At 55.2% G+C, this 23,684-nt stretch overlaps 2 protein-coding genes across 3 annotated transcripts; both read left to right on the top strand.

Annotated features, from left to right (window-relative positions):
* Window positions 1-4,852: 4,852 nt before the first annotated feature.
* LAMTOR1 (late endosomal/lysosomal adaptor, MAPK and MTOR activator 1) lies at window positions 4,853-23,570 on the top strand. Its single transcript, XM_040334944.1, has 5 exons — window positions 4,853-5,001; window positions 13,599-13,747; window positions 15,830-15,907; window positions 20,470-20,596; window positions 21,677-23,570. Exons 1-5 carry the CDS (start codon window positions 4,960-4,962, stop codon window positions 21,767-21,769), a joined length of 489 nt encoding a protein of 162 aa, XP_040190878.1. The 5' UTR covers window positions 4,853-4,959; the 3' UTR covers window positions 21,770-23,570.
* Window positions 22,454-23,571, top strand: LOC120923271. 2 transcript variants are annotated; one of them, XM_040334941.1, is made up of 2 exons: window positions 22,454-22,719; window positions 22,779-23,571. In XM_040334941.1, exons 1-2 carry the CDS (start codon window positions 22,469-22,471, stop codon window positions 23,431-23,433), a joined length of 906 nt encoding a protein of 301 aa, XP_040190875.1. In that variant the 5' UTR covers window positions 22,454-22,468; the 3' UTR covers window positions 23,434-23,571. The 2 variants fall into 2 exon arrangements, with proteins under 2 accessions (XP_040190875.1, XP_040190876.1); XM_040334942.1 differs by having other exon boundaries at window positions 22,454-22,757; window positions 22,817-23,571.
* The last annotated feature ends 113 nt before the right edge of the window (window positions 23,572-23,684 follow it).

Here is a 23,684-nt window from a genome sequence, read left to right as displayed (position 1 = left end):
ATCTCAGCTCCACCCTGATATCCCAGCTCCACCCTGATATCTCAGCTCCACCCTGATATCCCAGCTCCACCCTGATATCCCAGTTCCACCCTGATATCTCAGCTCCACCCTGATATCTCAGCTCCACCCTGATATCCCAGCTCCACCCTGATATCTCAGCTCCACCCTGATATCCTAACTCCACCCTGATATCCCAACTCCACCCTGATATCTCAGCTCCACCCTGATATCTAAGCTCCACCCTGATATCCCAGCTCCACCCTGATATCCCAGCTCCACCCTGATATCCCAACTCCACCCTGATATCCCAGCTCCACCCTGATATCCCAGCTCCACCCTGATATCTCAGCTCCACCCTGATATCCCAGCTCCACCCTGATATCTCCTCAGCTCCACCCTGATATCTCCTCAGCTCCACCCTGATATCTCTGACATCTCCTCAGCTCCACCCTGATCCTGATATCTCAGCTCCACCCTGATATCCCAGCTCCACCCTGATATCTCCTCAGCTCCACCCTGATATCTCCTCAGCTCCACCCTGATATCTCAGCTCCACCCTGATATCACTGACATCTCCTCAGCTCCACCCTGATATCTCTGACATCTCCTCAGCTCCACCCTGATATCCCAGCTCCACCCTGATATCCCAACTCCACCCTGATATCCCAGCTCCACCCTGATATCCCAACTCCACCCTGATATCTCAGCTCCACCCTGATATCCCAGCTCCACCCTGACATCCCAGCTCCACCCTGACATCTCAGCTCCACCCTGATATCCCAGCTCCACCCTGATATCCCAACTCCACCCTGATATCTCAACTCCACCCTGATATCTTAGCTCCACCCTGATATCTCAGCTCCACCCTGATATCCCAACTCCACCCTGATATCTCCTCAGCTCCACCCTGATATCTCAGCTCCACCCTGATATCTCAGCTCCACCCTGATATCCCAGCTCCACCCTGATATCTCAGCTCCACCCTGATATCCCAGCTCCACCCTGATATCTCAGCTCCACCCTGATATCCCAGCTCCACCCTGATATCCCAGCTCCACCCTGATATCTCAGCTCCACCCTGATATCTCAGCTCCACCCTGATATCCCAGCTCCACCCTGATATCTCAGCTCCACCCTGATATCCCAGCTCCACCCTGATATCCCAGCTCCACCCTGATATCTCAGCTCCACCCTGATATCTCAGCTCCACCCTGATATCTCAGCTCCACCCTGATATCCCAGCTCCACCCTGATATCTCAGCTCCACCCTGATATCCTAACTCCACCCTGATATCCCAACTCCACCCTGATATCCCAGCTCCACCCTGATATCTCAGCTCCACCCTGATATCTAAGCTCCACCCTGATATCCCAGCTCCACCCTGATATCTCAGCTCCACTCTGATATCCCAACTCCACCCTGATATCCCAGCTCCACCCTGATATCCCAGCTCCACCCTGATATCCCAGCTCCACCCTGATATCTCCTCAGCTCCACCCTGATATCTCCTCAGCTCCACCCTGATATCTCCTCAGCTCCACCCTGATATCTCTGACATCTCCTCAGCTCCACCCTGATCCTGATATCTCAGCTCCACCCTGATATCCCAGCTCCACCCTGATATCTCCTCAGCTCCACCCTGATATCTCCTCAGCTCCACCCTGATATCTCAGCTCCACCCTGATATCACTGACATCTCCTCAGCTCCACCCTGATATCTCTGACATCTCCTCAGCTCCACCCTGATATCCCAGCTCCACCCTGATATCCCAACTCCACCCTGATATCCCAGCTCCACCCTGATATCCCAACTCCACCCTGATATCTCAGCTCCACCCTGATATCCCAGCTCCACCCTGACATCCCAGCTCCACCCTGACATCTCAGCTCCACCCTGATATCCCAGCTCCACCCTGATATCTTAGCTCCACCCTGATATCTCAGCTCCACCCTGATATCCCAACTCCACCCTGATATCTCCTCAGCTCCACCCTGATATCTCAGCTCCACCCCGAAATCAGTGACATCTCCTCAGCTCCACCCTGATATCTCAGCTCCACCCTGATATCTCAGCTCCACCCTGATATCCCAACTCCACCCTGATATCTCCTCAGCTCCACCCTGATATCTCAGCTCCACCCTGATATCTCAGCTCCACCCTGAAATCTCAGCTCCACCCTGGTATCTCAGCTCCACCCTGATATCTCCTCAGCTCCACCCTGATATCTCAGCTCCACCCTGAAACCAGTGACATCTCCTCAGCTCCACCCTGTTATCTCAGCTCCACCCTGAAATCAGTGACGTCTCCTCAGCTCCACCCTGTTATCTCAGCTCCACCCTAAATCAGTCATGTCTCCTTAGCTCCACCCTGTTATCCCAGCTCCACCCTGATATCCCAACTCCACCCTGATATCTTAGCTCCACCCTGATATCTCAGCTCCACCCTGATATCCCAACTCCACCCTGATATCTCCTCAGCTGCACCCTGATATCTCAGCTCCACCCCGAAATCAGTGACATCTCCTCAGCTCCACCCTGATATCTCAGCTCCACCCTGAAATCTCAGCTCCACCCTGATATCTCCTCAGCTCCACCCTGATATCTCAGCTCCACCCTGAAACCAGTGACATCTCCTCAGCTCCACCCTGAAATCAGTGACGTCTCCTCAGCTCCACCCTGTTATCTCAGCTCCACCCTAAATCAGTCATGTCTCCTTAGCTCCACCCTGTTATCTCCTCAGCTCCACCCTGATATCTCAGCTCCACCCCGAAATCAGTGACATCTCCTCAGCTCCACCCTGATATCTCAGCTCCACCCTGAAATCTCAGCTCCACCCTGATATCTCCTCAGCTCCACCCTGATATCTCAGCTCCACCCTGAAACCAGTGACATCTCCTCAGCTCCACCCTGAAATCAGTGACGTCTCCTCAGCTCCACCCTGTTATCTCAGCTCCACCCTAAATCAGTCATGTCTCCTTAGCTCCACCCTGTTATCCCAGCTCCACCCTGATATCCCAACTCCACCCTGATATCTCAACTCCACCCTGATATCTCAACTCCACCCTGATATCTTAGCTCCACCCTGATATCTCCTCAGCTCCACCCTGATATCCCAACTCCACCCTGATATCTCCTCAGCTCCACCCTGATATCTCAGCTCCACCCTGAAATCTCAGCTCCACCCTGATATCTCCTCAGCTCCACCCTGATATCTCAGCTCCACCCTAAATCAGTCATGTCTCCTTAGCTCCACCCTGTTATCTCAGCTCCACCCCCTGATATCACTGACGTCTCCTCAACTCCACGCTGAAATCAATGACGTCTCCTCAGCTCCACCCTGATATCTCAGCTCCACCCTGAAACCAGTGACATCTCCTCAGCTCCACCCTGAAATCAGTGACGTCTCCTCAGCTCCACCCTGATATCTCAGCTCCACCCTGAAACCAGTGACATCTCCTCAGCTCCACCCTGAAATCAGTGACGTCTCCTCAGCTCCACCCTGTTATCTCAGCTCCACCCTAAATCAGTCATGTCTCCTTAGCTCCACCCTGTTATCCCAGCTCCACCCTGATATCCCAACTCCACCCTGATATCTCAACTCCACCCTGATATCTCCTCAGCTCCACCCTGATATCCCAACTCCACCCTGATATCTCCTCAGCTCCACCCTGATATCTCAGCTCCACCCTGAAATCTCAGCTCCACCCTGATATCTCCTCAGCTCCACCCTGATATCTCAGCTCCACCCTAAATCAGTCATGTCTCCTTAGCTCCACCCTGTTATCTCAGCTCCACCCCCTGATATCACTGACGTCTCCTCAACTCCACGCTGAAATCAGTGACGTCTCCTCAGCTCCACCCTGTTATGTCAGCTCCACCCTGAAATCAGTGACATCTCCTCAGCTCCACCCTGAAATCAGTGACGTCTCCTCAGCTCCACCCTGTTATCTCAGCTCCACCCTAAATCAGTCATGTCTCCTTAGCTCCACCCTGTTATCCCAGCTCCACCCTGATATCTCAACTCCACCCTGATATCTTAGCTCCACCCTGATATCTCCTCAGCTCCACCCTGATATCCCAACTCCACCCTGATATCCCAGCTCCACCCTGATATCTCCTCAGCTCCACCCTGATATCTCAGCTCCACCCTGAAATCTCAGCTCCACCCTGATATCTCCTCAGCTCCACCCTGATATCTCAGCTCCACCCTAAATCAGTCATGTCTCCTTAGCTCCACCCTGTTATCTCAGCTCCACCCCCTGATATCACTGACGTCTCCTCAACTCCACGCTGAAATCAGTGACGTCTCCTCAGCTCCACCCTGTTATGTCAGCTCCACCCTGAAATCAGTGACGTCTCCTCAGCTCCACCCTGATATCTCAGCTCCACCCTGAAATCAGTGACGTCTCCTCAGCTCCACCCTGTTATCTCAGCTCCACCCTGAAATCAGTGACGTCTCCTCAGCTCCACCCTGATATCTCAGCTCCACCCTGAAATCTCAGCTCCACCCTGGTATCTCAGCTCCACCCTGATATCTCCTCAGCTCCACCCTGAAATCAGTGACGTCTCCTCAGCTCCACCCTGTTATCTCAGCTCCACCCTGAAATCAGTGACGTCTCCTCAGCTCCTGACTGAACACAGGCCCGCCCACTTTCTCTCCCAGCTCTGAAGGCTCTTCAGTAAGCCACACCTACGTTCTCATTGGTCCCCGCCCACAAACGTTCTGCGCTCTCGCTGCATGTTTACACTCCGCCCCAGATTTAAAAGCCCCGCCTATACTTTGAAGAGCATTCTTAACCCCGCCCATTCTCAATCAAAACACAGCCCCGCCCCTCCCCGTTTCCCCGACAACCCTGTCTCGTGACAGTCCGCGAAACCGGAAGAGGAAGTTTAACGGAGTTCGCCACTTCCGGCTGGTCATGTGAGGGAGCCAAGTCTGTGGGCTCTCCGGGGAGGACATGGGCTGCTGCTACAGCGGCGAGACCGACACCGGCAAAGGGGTGAGACAGACAGTCCTCACTTCACTATATGGGGGGGACACAGACAGTCCTCACTTCACTATATGGGGGTGACACAGACAGTCCTCACTTCACTATATGGGGGGGACACAGACAGTCCTCACTTCACTATGGGGGGGGGACACAGACAGTCCTCACTTCACTATGGGGGGGGGGCCACAGACAGTCCTCACTTCACTATGGGGGGGGGACACAGACAGTCCTCACTTCACTATGGGGGGGACACAGACAGTCCTCACTTCACTATGGGGGGGGGGACACAGACAGTCCTCACTTCACTATGGGGGGGGGACACAGACAGTCCTCACTTCACTATGGGGGGGACACAGACAGTCCTCACTTCACTATGGGGGGGGGACACAGACAGTCCTCACTTCACTATGAGGGGGGGGGACACAGACAGTCCTCACTTCACTATGAGGGGGGGGGACACAGACAGTCCTCACTTCACTATGGGGGGGGACACAGACAGTCCTCACTTCACTATGGGGGGGGGGGACACAGACAGTCCTCACTTCACTATGGGGGGGGGGGGGACACAGACAGTCCTCACTTCACTATGGGGGGGGGGGGACACAGACAGTCCTCACTTCACTATGGGGGGGGGGGGACAGACAGTCCTCACTTCACTATGGGGGGAGACACAGACAGTCCTCACTTCACTATGGGGGGGGGGACACAGACAGTCCTCACTTCACTATGGGGGGGGGACACAGACAGTCCTCACTTCACTATGGGGGGGGGACACAGACAGTCCTCACTTCACTATGGGGGGGGGGGACACAGACAGTCCTCACTTCACTATGGGGGGGAGACACAGACAGTCCTCACTTCACTATGGGGGGGGGGACACAGACAGTCCTCACTTCACTATGGGGGGGGGGGGACACAGACAGTCCTCACTTCACTATGGGGGGGGGGGACACAGACAGTCCTCACTTCACTATGGGGGGGGGGGACAGACAGTCCTCACTTCACTATGGGGGAGAGACACAGACAGTCCTCACTTCACTATGGGGGGGGGGGCACAGACAGTCCTCACTTCACTATGGGGGGGACACAGACAGTCCTCACTTCACTATGGGGGGGGGGACACAGACAGTCCTCACTTCACTATGGGGGGGGGGACACAGACAGTCCTCACTTCACTATGGGGGGGGGACACAGACAGTCCTCACTTCACTATGGGGGGGGGACAGACAGTCCTCACTTCACTATAGGGGGGAGACACAGACAGTCCTCACTTCACTATGGGGGGAGGGACACAGACAGTCCTCACTTCACTATGGGGGGAGGGACACAGACAGTCCTCACTTCACTGACTATGGGGGGGAGACACAGACAGTCCTCACTTCACAGACTATGGGGGGGAGACACAGACAGTCCTCACTTCACTATGGGGGGGAGACACAGACAGTCCTCACTTCACTATGGGGGGGGGACACAGACAGTCCTCACTTCACTGACTATGGGGGGGGAGACAGACAGTCCTCACTTCACTGACTATGGGGGGGGAGACACAGACAGTCCTCACTTCACTATGGGGGGGGAGACACAGACAGTCCTCACTTCACTATGGGGGGGACACAGACAGTCCTCACTTCACTATGGGGGGAGGGACACAGACAGTCCTCACTTCACTATGGGGGGAGGGACACAGACAGTCCTCACTTCACTGACTATGGGGGGGAGACACAGACAGTCCTCACTTCACAGACTATGGGGGGGAGACACAGACAGTCCTCACTTCACTATGGGGGGGGGGGACACAGACAGTCCTCACTTCACTGACTATGGGGGGGAGACACAGACAGTCCTCACTTCACTATGGGGGGGAGACACAGACAGTCCTCACTTCACTGACTATGGGGGGGGAGACACAGACAGTCCTCACTTCACTGACTATGGGGGGGGGACACAGACAGTCCTCACTTCACTATGGGGGGGAGACACAGACAGTCCTCACTTCACTATGGGGGGGGACACAGACATTCCTCACTTCACTATGGGGGGGAGACACAGACAGTCCTCACTTCACTATGGGGGGGGACACAGACATTCCTCACTTCACTATGGGGGGGGGGACACAGACAGTCCTCACTTCACTGACTATGGGGGGGGAGACACAGACAGTCCTCACTTCACTGACTATGGGGGGGAGACACAGACAGTCCTCACTTCACTGACTATGGGGGGGAGACACAGACAGTCCTCACTTCACTGACTATGGGGGGGAGACACAGACAGTCCTCACTTCACTGACTATGGGGGGGGAGACAGACAGTCCTCACTTCACTGACTATGGGGGGGGAGACACAGACAGTCCTCACTTCACGGACTATGGGGGGGGGGACACAGACAGTCCTCACTTCACTATGGGGGGGAGACACAGACAGTCCTCACTTCACTATGGGGGGGGACACAGACATTCCTCACTTCACTATGGGGGGGGGGACACAGACAGTCCTCACTTCACTGACTATGGGGGGGAGACACAGACAGTCCTCACTTCACTGACTATGGGGGGGAGACACAGACAGTCCTCACTTCACTATGGGGGGGGGACACAGACAGTCCTCACTTCACTGACTATGGGGGGGAGACACAGACAGTCCTCACTTCACTATGGGGGGGAGACACAGACAGTCCTCACTTCACTGACTATGGGGGGGAGACACAGACAGTCCTCACTTCACTATGGGGGGGGGGACAGACAGTCCTCACTTCACTATGGGGGGGGGACACAGACAGTCCTCACTTCACTGACTATGGGGGGGGGGGGGCACAGACAGTCCTCACTTCACTGACTATGGGGGGGGGGACACAGACAGTCCTCACTTCACTATGGGGGGGGGACAGACAGTCCTCACTTCACTATGGGGGGGGGGGACACAGACAGTCCTCACTTCACTGACTATGGGGGGGGGGACACAGACAGTCCTCACTTCACTATGGGGGGGGGAGACACAGACAGTCCTCACTTCACAGACTATAGGGGGGAGACACAGACAGTCCTCACTTCACTATGGGGGGGAGACACAGACAGTCCTCACTTCACTATGGGGGGGGAGACACAGACAGTCCTCACTTCACTGACTATGGGGGGGGGGACACAGACAGTCCTCACTTCACTATGGGGGGGGGACACAGACAGTCCTCACTTCACTATGGGGGGGGGGGACACAGACAGTCCTCACTTCACTGACTATGGGGGGGGGACACAGACAGTCCTCACTTCACTATGGGGGGGGGGACACAGACAGTCCTCACTTCACTATGGGGGGGGCACAGACAGTCCTCACTTCACTATGGGGGGGGGACACAGACAGTCCTCACTTCACTATGGGGGGGGGGGGGGACACAGACAGTCCTCACTTCACTATGGGGGGGGGGGGGACACAGACAGTCCTCACTTCACTATGGGGGGGGGGACACAGACAGTCCTCACTTCACTATGGGGGGGGGACACAGACAGTCCTCACTTCACTATGGGGGGGGGACACAGACAGTCCTCACTTCACTATGGGGGGACACAGACAGTCCTCACTTCACTATGGGGGGGACACAGACAGTCCTCACTTCACTAGGGGGGGACACAGACAGTCCTCACTTCACTATGGGGGGGGGGGGGGGGACACAGACAGTCCTCACTTCACTGACTATGGGGGGAGACACAGACAGTCCTCACTTCACTATGGGGGGGGGGGACACAGACAGTCCTCACTTCACTATGGGGGGGGGAGACACAGACTGTCCTCACTTCACTGACTATGGGGGGGGGGACACAGACAGTCCTCACTTCACTATGGGGGGGGGGGACACAGACAGTCCTCACTTCACTATGGGGGGGGGGAGACACAGACAGTCCTCACTACACTGACTATGGGGGGGAGACACAGACAGTCCTCACTACACTGACTATGGGGGGGGGGAGACACAGACAGTCCTCACTTCACTATGGGGGGGGACACAGACAGTCCTCACTTCACTATGGGGGGGGGGGGAGACACAGACAGTCCTCACTACACTGACTATGGGGGGGGGAGACACAGACAGTCCTCACTTCACTATGGGGGGGGGACACAGACAGTCCTCACTTCACTGACTATGGGGGGGAGACACAGACTGTCCTCACTTCACTGACTATGGGGGGGGAGACACAGACAGTCCTCACTTCACTGACTATGGGGGGACACAGACAGTCCTCACTTCACTATGGGGGGAGGGAACCATACAGACAGTCCTCATTTCACTATGGGGGGGGGGGGGCAACAGACAGTCCTCACTTCACTATGGGGGGGGGGGGAGAAGGAACAACACAGACAGTCCTCACTTCACTATGGGGGGGGGGGGAGAAGGAACAACACAGACAGTCCTCACTTCACTATAGGGGGGAGAAGGAACAACACAGACAGTCCTCACTTCACTATGGGGAGGGGGACAAGACACAGTCCTCGCTTCACTATGGGGGGGGGGGGAGAAGGAACAACACAGACAGTCCTCACTTCACTATAGGGGGGAGAAGGAACAACACAGACAGTCCTCACTTCACTATAGGGGGGAGAAGGAACAACACAGACAGTCCTCGCTTCACCATGGGGGGGGGAGGGGACAACCCACAGTCCTCGCTTCACCATGGGGGGGGGGAGGGGACAACACACAGTCCTCGCTTCACCATGGGGGGGGGGGGGACAACCCACAGTCCTCGCTTCACCATGGGGGGTGGAGGGGACAACCCACAGTCCTCGCTTCACCATGGGGGGGGGGGAGGGGACAACCCACAGTCCTCGCTTCACCATGGGGGGGGGGAGGGGACAACCCACAGTCCTCGCTTCACCATGGGGGGGGGGGACAACAACAACACACAGTCCTCACTTCACTATGGGGGGGGGGGGGACAACACACAGTCCTCGCTTCACCATGGGGGGGGGACAACCCACAGTCCTCGCTTCACCATGGGGGGGGAAGGGACAACCCACAGTCCTCGCTTCACCATGGGGGGGAGGGGACAACAGTCCTCACTTCACCATGGGGGGGGGGGGGACAACCCACAGTCCTCGCTTCACCATGGGGGGGGATGACAACACAGACAGTCCTTACTTCACTATGGGGGGGGGGGAGAACAACACAGACAGCGTTGTAGCTGGGGGGCGAGGGATCGCGTGTTGTAGCTGGGGGGCGAGGGATCGCGTGTTGTAGCTGGGGGGCGAGGGATCGCGTGTTGTAGCTGGGGGGCGAGGGATCGCGTGTTGTAGCTGGGGGGCGAGGGATCGCGTGTTGTAGCTGGGGGGCGAGGGATCGCGTGTTGTAGCTGGGGGGCGAGGGATCGCGTGTTGTAGCTGGGGGGCGAGGGATCGCGTGTTGTAGCTGGGGGGCGAGGGATCGCGTGTTGTAGCTGGGGGGCGAGGGATCGCGTGTTGTAGCTGGGGGGCGAGGGAATCGGCCGTGGTGTTGTAGCGGGCGTTGTGTTGTAGCGGGGGAGAGGCGTTGTGTTGTAGCGGGCGGCGTGTTGTAGCGGGCGTTGTAGCGGGCGGCGTGTTGTAGCGGGCGTTGTGTTGTAGCGGGCGAGGGATGGCGTGTTGTAGCGGGCGTTGTGTTGTAGCGGGCATTCTGTTGTAGCGGGCGTTGTTTTGTAGTAGGTGTTGTTGCGGGCGTTGTAGCGGGCATTCTGTTGTAGCGGGCGTTGTGTTGTAGCGGGCGTTGTAGCGGGCTTTCTGTTGTAGCGGGCTTTCTGTTGTAGCGGGCTTTCTGTTGTAGCGGGCTTTCTGTTGTAGCGGGCGTTGTGTTGTAGCGGGTGTTGTAGCGGGCGTTGGTAGCTGGTGTTGTAGCGGGCGTTGTGTTGTAGCGGGCGTTGTGTTGTAGCGGGCGTTGTAGTGGGCGTTGTGTTGTAGCGGGCGTTGTGTTGTAGCGGGCGTTGTGTTGTAGCGGGCGTTGTGTTGTATCGGGCGTTGTGTTGTAGCGGGCGTTGTGTTGTAGCGGGCGTTGTGTTGTAGCGGGCGTTGTGTCCGGGCGTTGTGTTGTAGCGGGCGTTGTAGCGGGCATTCTGTTGTAGCGGGCGTTCTGTTGTAGCGGGCGTTGTGTTGTAGCGGGCGTTGTGTTGTAGCGGGCGTTGTGTTGTAGCGGGCGTTGTAGCGGGCGTTGTGTTGTAGCGGGCGTTGTGTTGTAGCGGGCGTTGTGTTGTAGCGGGCGTTGTGTTGTAGCGGGCGTTGTGTTGTAGCGGGCGTTGTGTTGTAGCGGGCGTTGTGTTGTAGCGGGCGTTGTAGCGGGCGTTGTGTTGTAGCGGGCGTTGTGTTGTAGCGGGCGTTGTGGCGGGCGTTGTGTTGTAGCGGGCGTTGTGTTGTAGCGGGCGTTGTGGCGGGCGTTGTGTTGTAGCGGGCGTTGTAGCGGGCGTTGTGTTGTAGCGGGCGTTGTAGTGGGCGTTGTGTTGTAGCGGGCATTCTGTTGTAGCGGGCGTTGTGTTGTAGCGGGCGTTGTGTTGTAGCGGGCGTTGTGTTGTAGCGGGCGTTGTGTTGTAGCGGGCGTTGTGTTGTAGCGGGCGTTGTGTTGTAGCGGGCGTTGTAGCGGGCGTTCTGTTGTAGCGGGCATTCTGTTGTAGCGGGCATTCTGTTGTAGCGGGCGTTGTGTTGTAGCGGGCGTTGTGTTGTAGCGGGCGTTGTGTTGTAGCGGGCGTTGTGTTGTAGCGGGCGTTGTGTTGTAGCGGGCGTTGTGTCCGGGCGTTGTGTTGTAGCGGGCGTTGTAGCGGGCATTCTGTTGTAGCGGCCGTTCTGTTGTAGCGGGCGTTGTGTTGTAGCGGGCGTTGTGTTGTAGCGGGCGTTGTAGCGGGCGTTGTGTTGTAGCGGGCGTTGTGTTGTAGCGGGCGTTGTGGCGGGCGTTGTGTTGTAGCGGGCGTTGTGTTGTAGCGGGCGTTGTGTTGTAGCGGGCGTTGTGTGGCGTTGTGTTGTAGCGGGCGTTGTGTTGTAGCGGGCGTTGTGTTGTAGCGGGCGTTGTAGCGGGCGTTGTGTTGTAGCGGGCGTTGTGTTGTAGCGGGCGTTGTGTTGTAGCGGGCGTTGTGTTGTAGCGGGCGTTGTGTTGTAGCGGGCGTTGTGTTGTAGCGGGCGTTGTGTTGTAGCGGGCGTTGTGTTGTAGCGGGCGTTCTGTTGTAGCGGGCGTTGTGTTGTAGCGGGCGTTGTGTTGTAGCGGGCTTTGTGTTGTAGCGGGCTTTGTGTTGTAGCGGGCTTTGTGTTGTAGCGGGCTTTGTGTTGTAGCGGGCGTTGTGTTGTAGCGGGCGTTGTGTTGTAGCGGGCGTTGTGTTGTAGCGGGCGTTGTAGCGGGCGTTGTGTTGTAGCGGGCGTTGTGTTGTAGCGGGCGTTGTGTTGTAGCGGGCGTTGTGTTGTAGCAGGCGTTGTAGCGGGCGTTGTGTTGTAGCGGGCGTTGTGTTGTAGCGGGCGTTGTAGCGGGCGTTGTGTTGTAGCGGGCGTTGTAGCGGGCGTTGTGTTGTAGCGGGCGTTGTAGCGGGCGTTGTAGCGGGCGTTGTAGCGGGTGTTGTAGCGGGCGTTGTAGCGGGCGTTGTGTTGTAGCGGGCGTTGTGTTGTAGCGGGCGTTGTGTTGTAGCGGGCGTTGTAGCGGGCATTCTGTTGTAGCGGGCGTTGTGTTGTAGCGGGCGTTGTGTTGTAGCGGGCGTTGTGTTGTAGCGGGCGTTGTGTTGTAGCGGGCGTTGTAGCAGGCGTTGTGTTGTAGCGGGCGTTGTGTTGTAGCGGGCGTTGTAGCGGGCGTTGTGTTGTAGCGGGCGTTGTGTTGTAGCGGGCGTTGTGTTGGTGTGTTGTAGCGGGCGTTGTAGCGGGCGTTGTAGCGGGCATTCTGTTGTAGCGGGCGTTGTGTTGTAGCGGGCGTTGTAGCGGGCGTTGTGTTGTAGCGGGCGTTGTAGCGGGCGTTGTGTTGTAGCGGGCGTTGTGGCGGGCGTTGTGTTGTAGCGGGCGTTGTGTTGTAGCGGGCGTTGTGTTGTAGCGGGCGTTGTGTTGTAGCGGGCGTTGTGTTGTAGCGGGCGTTGTAGCGGGCGTTGTGTTGTAGCGGGCGTTGTGTTGTAGCGGGCGTTGTGTTGTAGCGGGCGTTGTGTTGTAGCGGGCGTTGTGTTGTAGCGGGCGTTGTGTTGTAGCGGGCGTTGTAGCGGGCATTCTGTTGTAGCGGGCGTTGTGTTGTAGCGGGCGTTGTGTTGTAGCGGGCGTTGTGTTGTAGCGGGCGTTGTGTTGTAGCGGGCGTTGTAGCGGGCGTTGTGTTGTAGCGGGCGTTGTGTTGTAGCGGGCGTTGTGTTGTAGCGGGCGTTGTGTTGTAGCGGGCGTTGTGTCGGGCGTTGTGTTGTAGCGGGCGTTGTGTTGTAGCGGGCGTTGTGTTGTAGCGGGCGTTGTGTTGTAGCGGGCGTTGTGTTGTAGCGGGCGTTGTGTTGTAGCGGGCGTTGTGTTGTAGCGGGCGTTGTGTTGTAGCGGGCGTTGTGGCGGGCGTTGTGTTGTAGCGGGCGTTGTGTTGTAGCGGGCGTTGTAGCGGGCGTTGTGTTGTAGCGGGCGGCGAAGTAACATTTGTGTTGCTGTGTTTTCTCTCTCTATCAGGAGCAGGGTGAAAGGGAACATCTGCTGCCCTCCAATCAGACGATTCCTAACAGGACGCCCAATGGATCCGAACCCAACTCCATCAACAACCCGGCGGCCCGGACGGACGAGCAGGCGCTGCTCTCGCGGATCCTGGCCAGGACGGCTCAGTGAGTGTAGTGGGAGGGGGGTCCTTTTGGGGCGGAGTGCCGGGGTCTGCAAATAGCCCCTCCCCCCCCAACATTTGCCTCTTTAGTACAGTAGTCTCCTTTTTATTAAAATAAATTTGTATTCGGAGTCACACTGTGGATATCTTTTATTCTATTGCATTTCCTTGATGGGAATATATCTACTGAGCTGCCACTGAACCCGCCATATCCTCGCTCCTGTGATTGGAGGATACCCGCCCCCTCATATCCTCGCTCCTGTGATTGGAGGATACCCGCCCCCTCATATCCTCGCTCCTGTGATTGGAGGATACCCGCCCCCTCATATCCTCGCTCCTGTGATTGGAGGATACCCGCCCCCTCATATCCTCGCTCCTGTGATTGGAGGATACCCGCCCCCTCATGTATCACCCCGGCCGTTCTTCATTCTAATAGTCCTATTATTATTCTGGTAAAAGTACAATGTATCATTTATTTCTTTGGATGATATCGTGTTCATGATTGTGCGGAGTCTCTCTCCCTCTTTTTTGTTCAGTGTTCTGCGGGTCACCCGCACGTCCCCCATAGACTTCTATTAGATTGGGCGGCTTTGGATGCCATTTCATAAAACGCACCAAAAACGCCCGAAGTCTATGGGGGAAAGTGCGGTTGACCTGCATGAAAATCTCAGGTGCACTGCAGCCAAGCCGCAGTCAATCGGTGTGTAAAACCGCCTTAAGACACCTTTCACGCTGTGCCACCTATAGCGTTGGCGGTAAACCCGCGCTATTTTTACTGCCGACGCGGATTTGCGCATTTCCTGGTCTAGTCCGCGCCCTTTTTCCCAGGATCGCAGCGGACTAGGCCGAAGCCTCACCTAAAAACTTAGGATCGGCGCGATGTCCATCAGGAAAAAAAAACTTGATTCAAATTGTGAATCAAGTGTTTGTGTGTTTTTTTTTTTTTTTTTTTATTAAATAACCACTTAAGACCCGGACCATTATGCAGCTTAAAGGCCTGGCCCTTTTGCAATTCAGCACTGCGTCGCTTTAAGTGACAATTGCGCGGTCGTGCGACGTGGCTCCCAAACAAAATTGGTGTCCTTTTTTCCCCCACAAACAGAGCTTTCTTTTGGTGGTATTTGATCACCTCTGCGTTTTTTATTTTTTGCGCTATAAACAAAAATAGAGCGACATTTTTGAAGAAAATTCTATATTTTTACTTTTTCCTATAATAAATATCCGCCAAAATATATAAAAAAACATAATTTTCCTCAGTTTAGTCCGATACGTATTCTTCTACCTATTTTTGGTAAATAAAAAAAAAAAAATCACAATAAGCGTTTATCGATTGGTTTGCGCAAAAGTTATAGCGTTTACAAAATAGGGGATAGTTTTATGGCATTTTTATTAATATATTTTACTAGTAATGGCGGCGATCAGCGTTTTTTTTTCGTGACTGCGACATTATAGCGGACACATCGGACACTTTTGACCAATTTTTTGGGACCATTGTCATTTTCACAGCGAAAAGTGCTATAAAATGCACTTTTTACTGTGAAAATGACAATGGCAGTGAAGGGGTTAACCGCTAGGGGGCGCTAAGGGGTTGAGTGTGCCCTAGGGGAGTGATTCTTACTGTAGGGGGGGCGTGGCTGTAGGCATGATGTCACTGATCGCCGTTTCCTATATCAGGGAACATATGACCACTGTCACACAGAAGAACGGGGAAGGTTTGTTTACACACACCTCTCCCCGATCTTCAGCTCCCGTGACCCGATCGCTGGACACCAGCGGCGATCGGGTCCGCGGTCACCGAGCTTCGGACCGGGTCGCGTGCATGCGCTGGCGACCCACGGCTGGGCTCTTAAAGGCAACGTGCCTGTGCCCAGCCGTGCCATTCTGCCGACGTATATCGGCGTTGGGCAGTCCTTAAGTGGTTAAAAAGGGGAAAAGTGGGGGGAGGGGAGCACTGCAGATGGATAAAGCTGCTGGAATTGGTATTTCTGGCGATTTTAAAATGTTTGAATGTTTTTTAGCTTTTTTTATGAATCTTTTTATTTTCGGCCGTGACTTAACGCTGTGTGTGTATTCTATGTCTGCACAGGAACATCATCGACGTATCGGCTGTCGAGTCCCAGGGGATGGAGCAGCATGAATGTATGGACAGAGCCAGGCAGTACAGGTGAGCCGTGTCCCTACGGGAGTCAGGACGGTTCGCTGGGAACCATAACTTTATTTGTTTCTCTGAATCAGATTTCTTCCCTGGAGAACCCGCTTTTCCTTTTGTAGGGTGACAACGCTAAGCCCCTTGCCTCCCAATTTGCAGCAGTGTTGTCAGCCTGCGGTCTGCGCTCTTTCAGTTGTCTGATCGGTCGTGTGATGGACTTCAGAGTGACAACACTGCTGCAAATTGCCAAGTAAGGGGGTTCGGGGTTGTCACCATGCATCCAGGTGAGAAACTTTGCAGCAGTGTGCCACTGCCCCACCTCCTGCCACCTTCACACAACAGGCAAGGCCCACACTGAGCCCCTCCTTCCTGTGCCACTGCCCCGCCTCCACACAACAGGCAACGCCCACACTGAGCCCCTCCTTCCTGTGCCACTGCCCCACCTCCTGCCACCTTCATATTACAGGCAAAGCCCACACTGAGCCCCTCCTTCCTGTGCCACTGCCCCACCTCCTGCCACCTTCACACTACAGGCAAGGCCCACACTGAGCCCCTCCTTCCTGTGCCACTGCCCCACCCCTGCCACCTTCACACTACAGGCAAGGCCCTCACTGAGCCCCACTCCTTCCTGTGCCACTGCCCCACCTCCTGCCACCTTCGCACTACAGGCAAGGCCCACACTGATCCCCGCCTTCCTGTGCCACTGCCCCGCCCCCTGTCACCTTCACACAACAGGCAAAGCCCACACTGAGCCCCTCCTTCCTGTGCCACTGCCCCACCTCCTGCCACCTTCGCACTACAGGCAAGGCCCTCACTGAGCCCCTCCTTCCTGTGCCACTGCCCCACCTCCTGCCACCTTCACACTACAGGCAAGGCCCACACTGAGCCCCACTCCTTCCTGTGCCACTGCCCCACCTCCTGCCACCTTCGCACTACAGGCAAGGCCCACACTGATCCCCGCCTTCCTGTGCCACTGCCCCGCCCCCTGCCACCTTCACACTACAGGCAAGGCCCTCACTGAGCCCCACTCCTTCCTGTGCCACTGCCCCGCCCCCTGTCACCTTCATACTACAGGCAAGGCCCTCACTGAGCCCCACTCTTTCCTGTGCCACTGCCCTACCTCCTGCCACCTTCATATTACAGGCAAGGCCCACACTGAGCCCCTCCTTCCTGTGCCACTGCTTCGCTTCCTGCCACCTTCATATTACAGGCAAGGCCCACACTGAGCCCCTCCTTCCTGTGCCACTGCTTCGCTTCCTGCCACCTTCATATTACAGGCGAGGCCCACACTGAGCCCCTCCTTCCTGTGCCACTGCCCCACCTGTCACCTTCACACTACAGGCAAGGCCCTCACTGAGCCCCACTCCTTCCTGTGCCACTGCCCCACCTCCTGCCACCTTCGCACTACAGGCAAGGCCCACACTGATCCCCGCCTTCCTGTGCCACTGCCCCGCCCCCTGTCACCTTCACACAACAGGCAAAGCCCACACTGAGCCCCTCCTTCCTGTGCCACTGCCCCACCTCCTGCCACCTTCGCACTACAGGCAAGGCCCACACTGAGCCCCGCCTTCCTGTGCCACTGCCCCACCTCCTGCCACCTTCACACTACAGGCAAGGCCCACACTGAGCCCCACTCCTTCCTGTGCCACTGCCCCACCTCCTGCCACCTTCGCACTACAGGCAAGGCCCACACTGATCCCCGCCTTCCTGTGCCACTGCCCCGCCCCCTGTCACCTTCATACTACAGGCAAGGCCCTCACTGAGCCCCACTCTTTCCTGTGCCACTGCCCCGCCCCCTGTCACCTTCATACTACAGGCAAGGCCCTCACTGAGCCCCACTCTTTCCTGTGCCACTGCCCTACCTCCTGCCACCTTCATATTACAGGCAAGGCCCACACTGAGCCCCTCCTTCCTGTGCCACTGCTTCGCTTCCTGCCACCTTCATATTACAGGCGAGGCCCACACTGAGCCCCTCCTTCCTGTGCCACTGCTTCGCTTCCTGCCACCTTCATATTACAGGCGAGGCCCACACTGAGCCCCTCCTTCCTGTGCCACTGCCCCACCCCTGCCACCTTCACACTACAGGCAAGGCCCTCACTGAGCCCCACTCCTTCCTGTGCCACTGCCCCACCTCCTGCCACCTTCGCACTACAGGCAAGGCCCACACTGATCCCCGCCTTCCTGTGCCACTGCCCCGCCCCCTGTCACCTTCACACAACAGGCAAAGCCCACACTGAGCCCCTCCTTCCTGTGCCACTGCCCCACCTCCTGCCACCTTCGCACTACAGGCAAGGCCCTCACTGAGCCCCTCCTTCCTGTGCCACTGCCCCACCTCCTGCCACCTTCACACTACAGGCAAGGCCCACACTGAGCCCCACTCCTTCCTGTGCCACTGCCCCACCTCCTGCCACCTTCGCACTACAGGCAAGGCCCACACTGATCCCCGCCTTCCTGTGCCACTGCCCCGCCCCCTGTCACCTTCATACTACAGGCAAGGCCCTCACTGAGCCCCACTCTTTCCTGTGCCACTGCCCCGCCCCCTGTCACCTTCATACTACAGGCAAGGCCCTCACTGAGCCCCACTCTTTCCTGTGCCACTGCCCTACCTCCTGCCACCTTCATATTACAGGCAAGGCCCACACTGAGCCCCTCCTTCCTGTGCCACTGCTTCGCTTCCTGCCACCTTCATATTACAGGCGAGGCCCACACTGAGCCCCTCCTTCCTGTGCCACTGCTTCGCTTCCTGCCACCTTCATATTACAGGCGAGGCCCACACTGAGCCCCTCCTTCCTGTGCCACTGCCCCACCCCTGCCACCTTCACACTACAGGCAAGGCCCTCACTGAGCCCCACTCCTTCCTGTGCCACTGCCCCACCTCCTGCCACCTTCGCACTACAGGCAAGGCCCACACTGATCCCCGCCTTCCTGTGCCACTGCCCCGCCCCCTGTCACCTTCACACAACAGGCAAAGCCCACACTGAGCCCCTCCTTCCTGTGCCACTGCCCCACCTCCTGCCACCTTCGCACTACAGGCAAGGCCCTCACTGAGCCCCTCCTTCCTGTGCCACTGCCCCACCTCCTGCCACCTTCACACTACAGGCAAGGCCCACACTGAGCCCCACTCCTTCCTGTGCCACTGCCCCACCTCCTGCCACCTTCGCACTACAGGCAAGGCCCACACTGATCCCCGCCTTCCTGTGCCACTGCCCCGCCCCCTGTCACCTTCATACTACAGGCAAGGCCCTCACTGAGCCCCACTCTTTCCTGTGCCACTGCCCCGCCCCCTGTCACCTTCATACTACAGGCAAGGCCCTCACTGAGCCCCACTCTTTCCTGTGCCACTGCCCTACCTCCTGCCACCTTCATATTACAGGCAAGGCCCACACTGAGCCCCTCCTTACTGTGCCACTGCTTCGCTTCCTGCCACCTTCATATTACAGGCGAGGCCCACACTGAGCCCCTCCTTCCTGTGCCACTGCTTCGCTTCCTGCCACCTTCATATTACAGGCGAGGCCCACACTGAGCCCCTCCTTCCTGTGCCACTGCTTCGCTTCCTGCCACCTTCATATTACAGGCAAGGCCCACATTGAGCCCCTCCTTCCTGTGCCACTGCTTCGCTTCCTGCCACCTTCATATTACAGGCGAGGCCCACATTGAGCCCCTCCTTCCTGTGCCACTGCTTCGCTTCCTGCCACCTTCATATTACAGGCCCACACTGAGCCCCTCCTTCCTGTGCCACTGCCCCACCTCCACTGACCTGTGTACAGTGAGACCTCATGACCAATACTGAATAATAGGCTTTGGGTTTAGTTTCGGTCATGGATGCAAAAAGAAAATAAAGTGTAAATAAGTAAAAAAAAAATTAAAATGAGGAGCTGCCCACCATTTGTAATGAGGCTTGCAAATGCTCTCTTTTGTGGCTAGGTGAGAGGGGGAGGTATGTAGGTGGGCTTACACAGGGGGGGGGGGGGTGGGCGTTGCCGGTGTCTAAGGGGCAGGGCAGTGTCACACACAGTGTTTTCGGTTGGTTTTATTGGTAGTCTAAAGGAGGCGGGGCAGTGGCACAAGGAGGGGGTTTTGTGTTGGCCTTTTTGTAAATCTAAAGGAGGCAGGGCAGTGGAGGTATGGTGTTGATTTTATCCATAATCTAATGGAGACACATTGGTGGTACAGGAAGGAGGGGCTCAGTGTGGGTCTTGCCTGTAGTGTGAAGGTGACAGGAGGCGGGGCAGTGGCACATGAAGGAGGGGCTCTGTGTGGGCATTGCCTGTAGTGTGAAGGTGGCAGGAGGCGGGGCAGTGGCACAGGAAGGAGAGGGGCTCAGTAAGGGACTCGCCTGTAGTGTGAAGGTGGCAGGAGGTGGGGCAGTGGCACATAATCTATAGGAAAATGTACTCGGCCTCCCCCGCAGAGCAGGGAGAGGGGGGATATTTGGGGTGTCGGTGTCTGTCGGGTATAACATTTGAGCTGTGTGAGTGTCTTCTGTGTATTTGGCTATTGATGGATTGCGGTGTCACCGCGGTCTCCATGGTTACGGTGCATTTCCTCAGTCATGCGTTTTCTCTTTGTCTCTGCAGCACACGACTAGCGAAGCTCAGTAGTAACCTAACGCACTGGAAGAAGGTGCCCCCCCTGCCCTCGCTCACCGCCCAGCCACACCAAATACTCGCCAGCGACCCCGTTCCTTATGCAGATATCCAGCAGGTAAGCAGCCCGGGGACGGGGACCAGAAATTGTATGATGTCATCACACATGGGTGGTGCAGCCCAACCGAGTTTTCCCTGATCACCACTCCAGTCTGTGGGAGTCCCCACACTGAGCGGTGTACAGTAGTGAGGACATGGGGGGGGGGGGGGACTTTCTCTTCTTTCTTTCTTTTTTCTCTTTTTTTTTTTCTCTACTTTTTCTTCTCTTTTTCTTATTTTTCTCTTTTTCGCTTTCTTTTTCTTTCTTTCTTTTTTTCTTTCTTTTTTTTTTTTTCTTTCTTTCTTTCTTTCTTTCTTTCTTTCTTTTTCTCTTTCTTTCTTTCTTTCTTTCTTTCTTTCTTTCTTTCTTTCTTTCTTTCTTTCTTTCTTTTTCTCTTTCTTTCTTTCTTTCTTTCTTTCTTTCTTTCTTTTTTTTCTCTTTCTTTTTTCTCTTTCTTTCTTTCTTCTCTTTCTTTCTTTCTTTCTTTCTTTCTTTCTTTTTTCTCTTTCTTTCTTTCTTTCTTTCTTTTTTCTCTTTCTTTCTTTCTTTCTTTTTTTTCTCTTTCTTTTTTCTCTTTCTTTCTTTCTTTCTTCTCTTTCTTTCTTTCTTCTCTTTCTTTCTTTCTTTCTTTTTTCTCTTTCTTTCTTTTTTCTTTTTCTTTCTTTTTTTTTTTTCTTTTCTTTTTTTTTTTTCTTTTTTTTCTTCTCTTTCTTTTTTTTTTTCTTCTTTCTTCTCTCTCTTTTTCTCTTTCTTTCTTTCTTTTTTCTTGTAATAGTTGTATTATTTTTACTTTTATGTAAACACCCATTTCTGGAGTCATTGTTTTGGAGGTGGGGTTGGGGGCTCTACCTCCTGGAGGTGAGGCGGGGGGGGGCTCATGCTCGGACTCATTCACTTCTAGAATTGTACATTTCAAACAGAAGTGCTGGGGGGAGAGCGCCATCTACTGACTGAAATTGAGAATTCAGGATATTCCTTTAATTTTATTTCCAGACTAAAAAAAATTCACTCGTAGATTAAAATGACTGTTTTTTGTTTTCCTTTTGTGGTGAATTTGATTCTCAGCAATTATTATTATTTTTTTTTTTCTATATACAGGTTTCAAAGATAGCAGCTTACGCCTTCAGTGCACTTTCACAGATCCGTGTGGATGCCAAGGAGGATCTTGTTGTACAGTTTGGGATTCCCTAATTCCCGCACACCCCATACTTACTCGGCATCCCCCCCCCACTCCCTGTACTCAACGCACAGGCTCCCCCAATCCCTCCCCCTCACCTCCATTTCTTCTCCACTCAGAACACAAGGCCCCCCCCCGGTCCCCGCTTTTCCCCCCCGGGACTTCAGACACCAGTCTGCCCAGCACTCGGTATGCGGGGGATCCGGAACACAGCGTGACATTTATAGCCAATTCATAGAAAATGCAAACATTGAGGCCCCGCCCACACCGGAGCGATTCCAAATCGCGGGATGACGCTTGTGCGACGTCTTTACTGCTTTTAACAGCGCCCCAATCGAGTTGCGATTTGTTCAATAAATCGCACTGCAGTCGCAGCGAAACGAGCGTCAAGTGTCACGCGTTGCCAGTTGCACACCATCGCGGCGTGATTGGGGCGTCATTTAAAAAGTAATGGCACCGCACAAGCGTCCCGTCGTTTGGAATCGCTCCGGTGTGAACGGAGTCTAAAGCCCAACGTCGCAGCGATCGGCTAAATACATTTCAGGTGCATCCAAACAAGTTGTTCAATATCAGTTCTCTTTTTTAAATCGACTTGGTGTAAACAGTGTCCTCTCTGCAGAGGTCCTGCTTACCCCATCAGAATTAGAGCTCACAGGGGACAGGCTTCTCTGCTGTGGCTGCTTTCCGCACAGATCAAGATTCTCCTCTGCAGCATGCTGGCAGGGGACAGGCTTCTCTGCTGTGGCTGCTTTTCGCACAGATCAAGATTCTCCTCTGCAGCGTGCTGGCAGGGGACAGGCTTCTCTGCTGTGGCTGCTTTCCGCACGGATCAAGATTCTCCTCTGCAGCATGCTGGCAGGGGACAGGCTTCTCTGCTGTGGCTGCTTTCCGCACAGAACAAGATTCTCCTCTGCAGCATGCTGGCAGGGGACAGGCTTCTCTGCTGTGGCTGCTTTCCGCACAGATCAAGATTCTCCTCTGCAGCATGCTGGCAGAGGACAGGCTTCTCTGCTTTCCACACAGATCAAGATTCTCCTCTGCAGCTTGCTGGCAGGGGACAGGCTTCTCTGCTGTGGCTGCTTTCCACACACAGATCAAGATTCTCCTCTGCAGCGTGCTGGCAGGGGACAGGCTTCTCTGCTGTGGCTGCTTTCAGCACAGATCAAGATTCTCCTCTGCAGCGTGCTGGCAGGGGACAGGCTTCTCTGCTGTGGCTGCTTTCTTAAAGCAGTCTGCACACCTCCTTGTTTTGATGCACTCGGCTTGCTTTTTAGCTGATTCTTCAATCGGTCTTCACCACAACCGGCTGTATACTTTAGTCTCCAGACATGATGCAGATCTGTCCATTGAAGGCGAAAGCCGCCATCTCCCAGCTCTCCTAGAGCCCCTCAGTCCCCCCCCCCCCCTGGGATGGAGCGACAGCAAGAGGCAGAAGGGGAGGGGGATCGTTGCACCCTTCTTGATGACTTTATGGCGAAACCGATGGGTGGAATACCGATCGGTCAGAACCAGGAACGGCGTCCCTTCATCAAGGCGAATGCCTTTCACTTCAAGTCCGCAGAGCCGCGCCATTTACAGAGTTCTGCTACATCTTCTTTTCCATGTTGGGGAACTTTTCTGCCAAGTTTATAGAAGAGAGCGGATGAAATATTTTTCTTCTTTTTCCTTTTTTTTATAAATCTCAGAATTTATTGTGTGGCATTCGTGGATTATGAAGATTGGATGTTTGATTTGGACACCCCTCCCCCGTTCTGTTTTTACTTTTTTTTCTTTTTTGTTCCTGGCACTAGAGATTAAATTTATTCCTCAAAGATTTCCCACCGGCTCTGTGTTTATTTTGTACCGGTTTCCGGGTCATCTTTAGAACGAAGTTCTCCATTGGATCGTGTGACCAGGAACTCTGCAGGCAGGGCCGTCTTAATAGCTCAT

This window comes from Rana temporaria, unplaced genomic scaffold, assembly GCF_905171775.1.
Source record: "Rana temporaria unplaced genomic scaffold, aRanTem1.1, whole genome shotgun sequence".
NCBI classification, from domain to species: Eukaryota; Metazoa; Chordata; class Amphibia; order Anura; family Ranidae; genus Rana; species Rana temporaria.
The sequence above is the reverse complement of the archived record's forward strand: the minus strand, read 5'-3'. Positions and strand labels throughout refer to the sequence as shown.

Coding starts and splice junctions, on each gene's coding strand:
- LOC120923271 (XM_040334941.1), top strand. CDS start 22,469: ATGCTGGCAGGGGACAGGCTTCTCTGCTGTGGCTGCTTTTCGCACAGA. Junction 22,720..22,778: donor TGTGGCTGCTTTCCGCACAG/ATCAAGATTCTC, acceptor CTTTCCACACAG/ATCAAGATTCTCCTCTGCAG.
- LAMTOR1 (XM_040334944.1), top strand. CDS start 4,960: ATGGGCTGCTGCTACAGCGGCGAGACCGACACCGGCAAAGGG. Junction 5,002..13,598: donor AGACCGACACCGGCAAAGGG/GTGAGACAGACA, acceptor TCTCTCTATCAG/GAGCAGGGTGAAAGGGAACA. Junction 20,597..21,676: donor CTTATGCAGATATCCAGCAG/GTAAGCAGCCCG, acceptor TTCTATATACAG/GTTTCAAAGATAGCAGCTTA.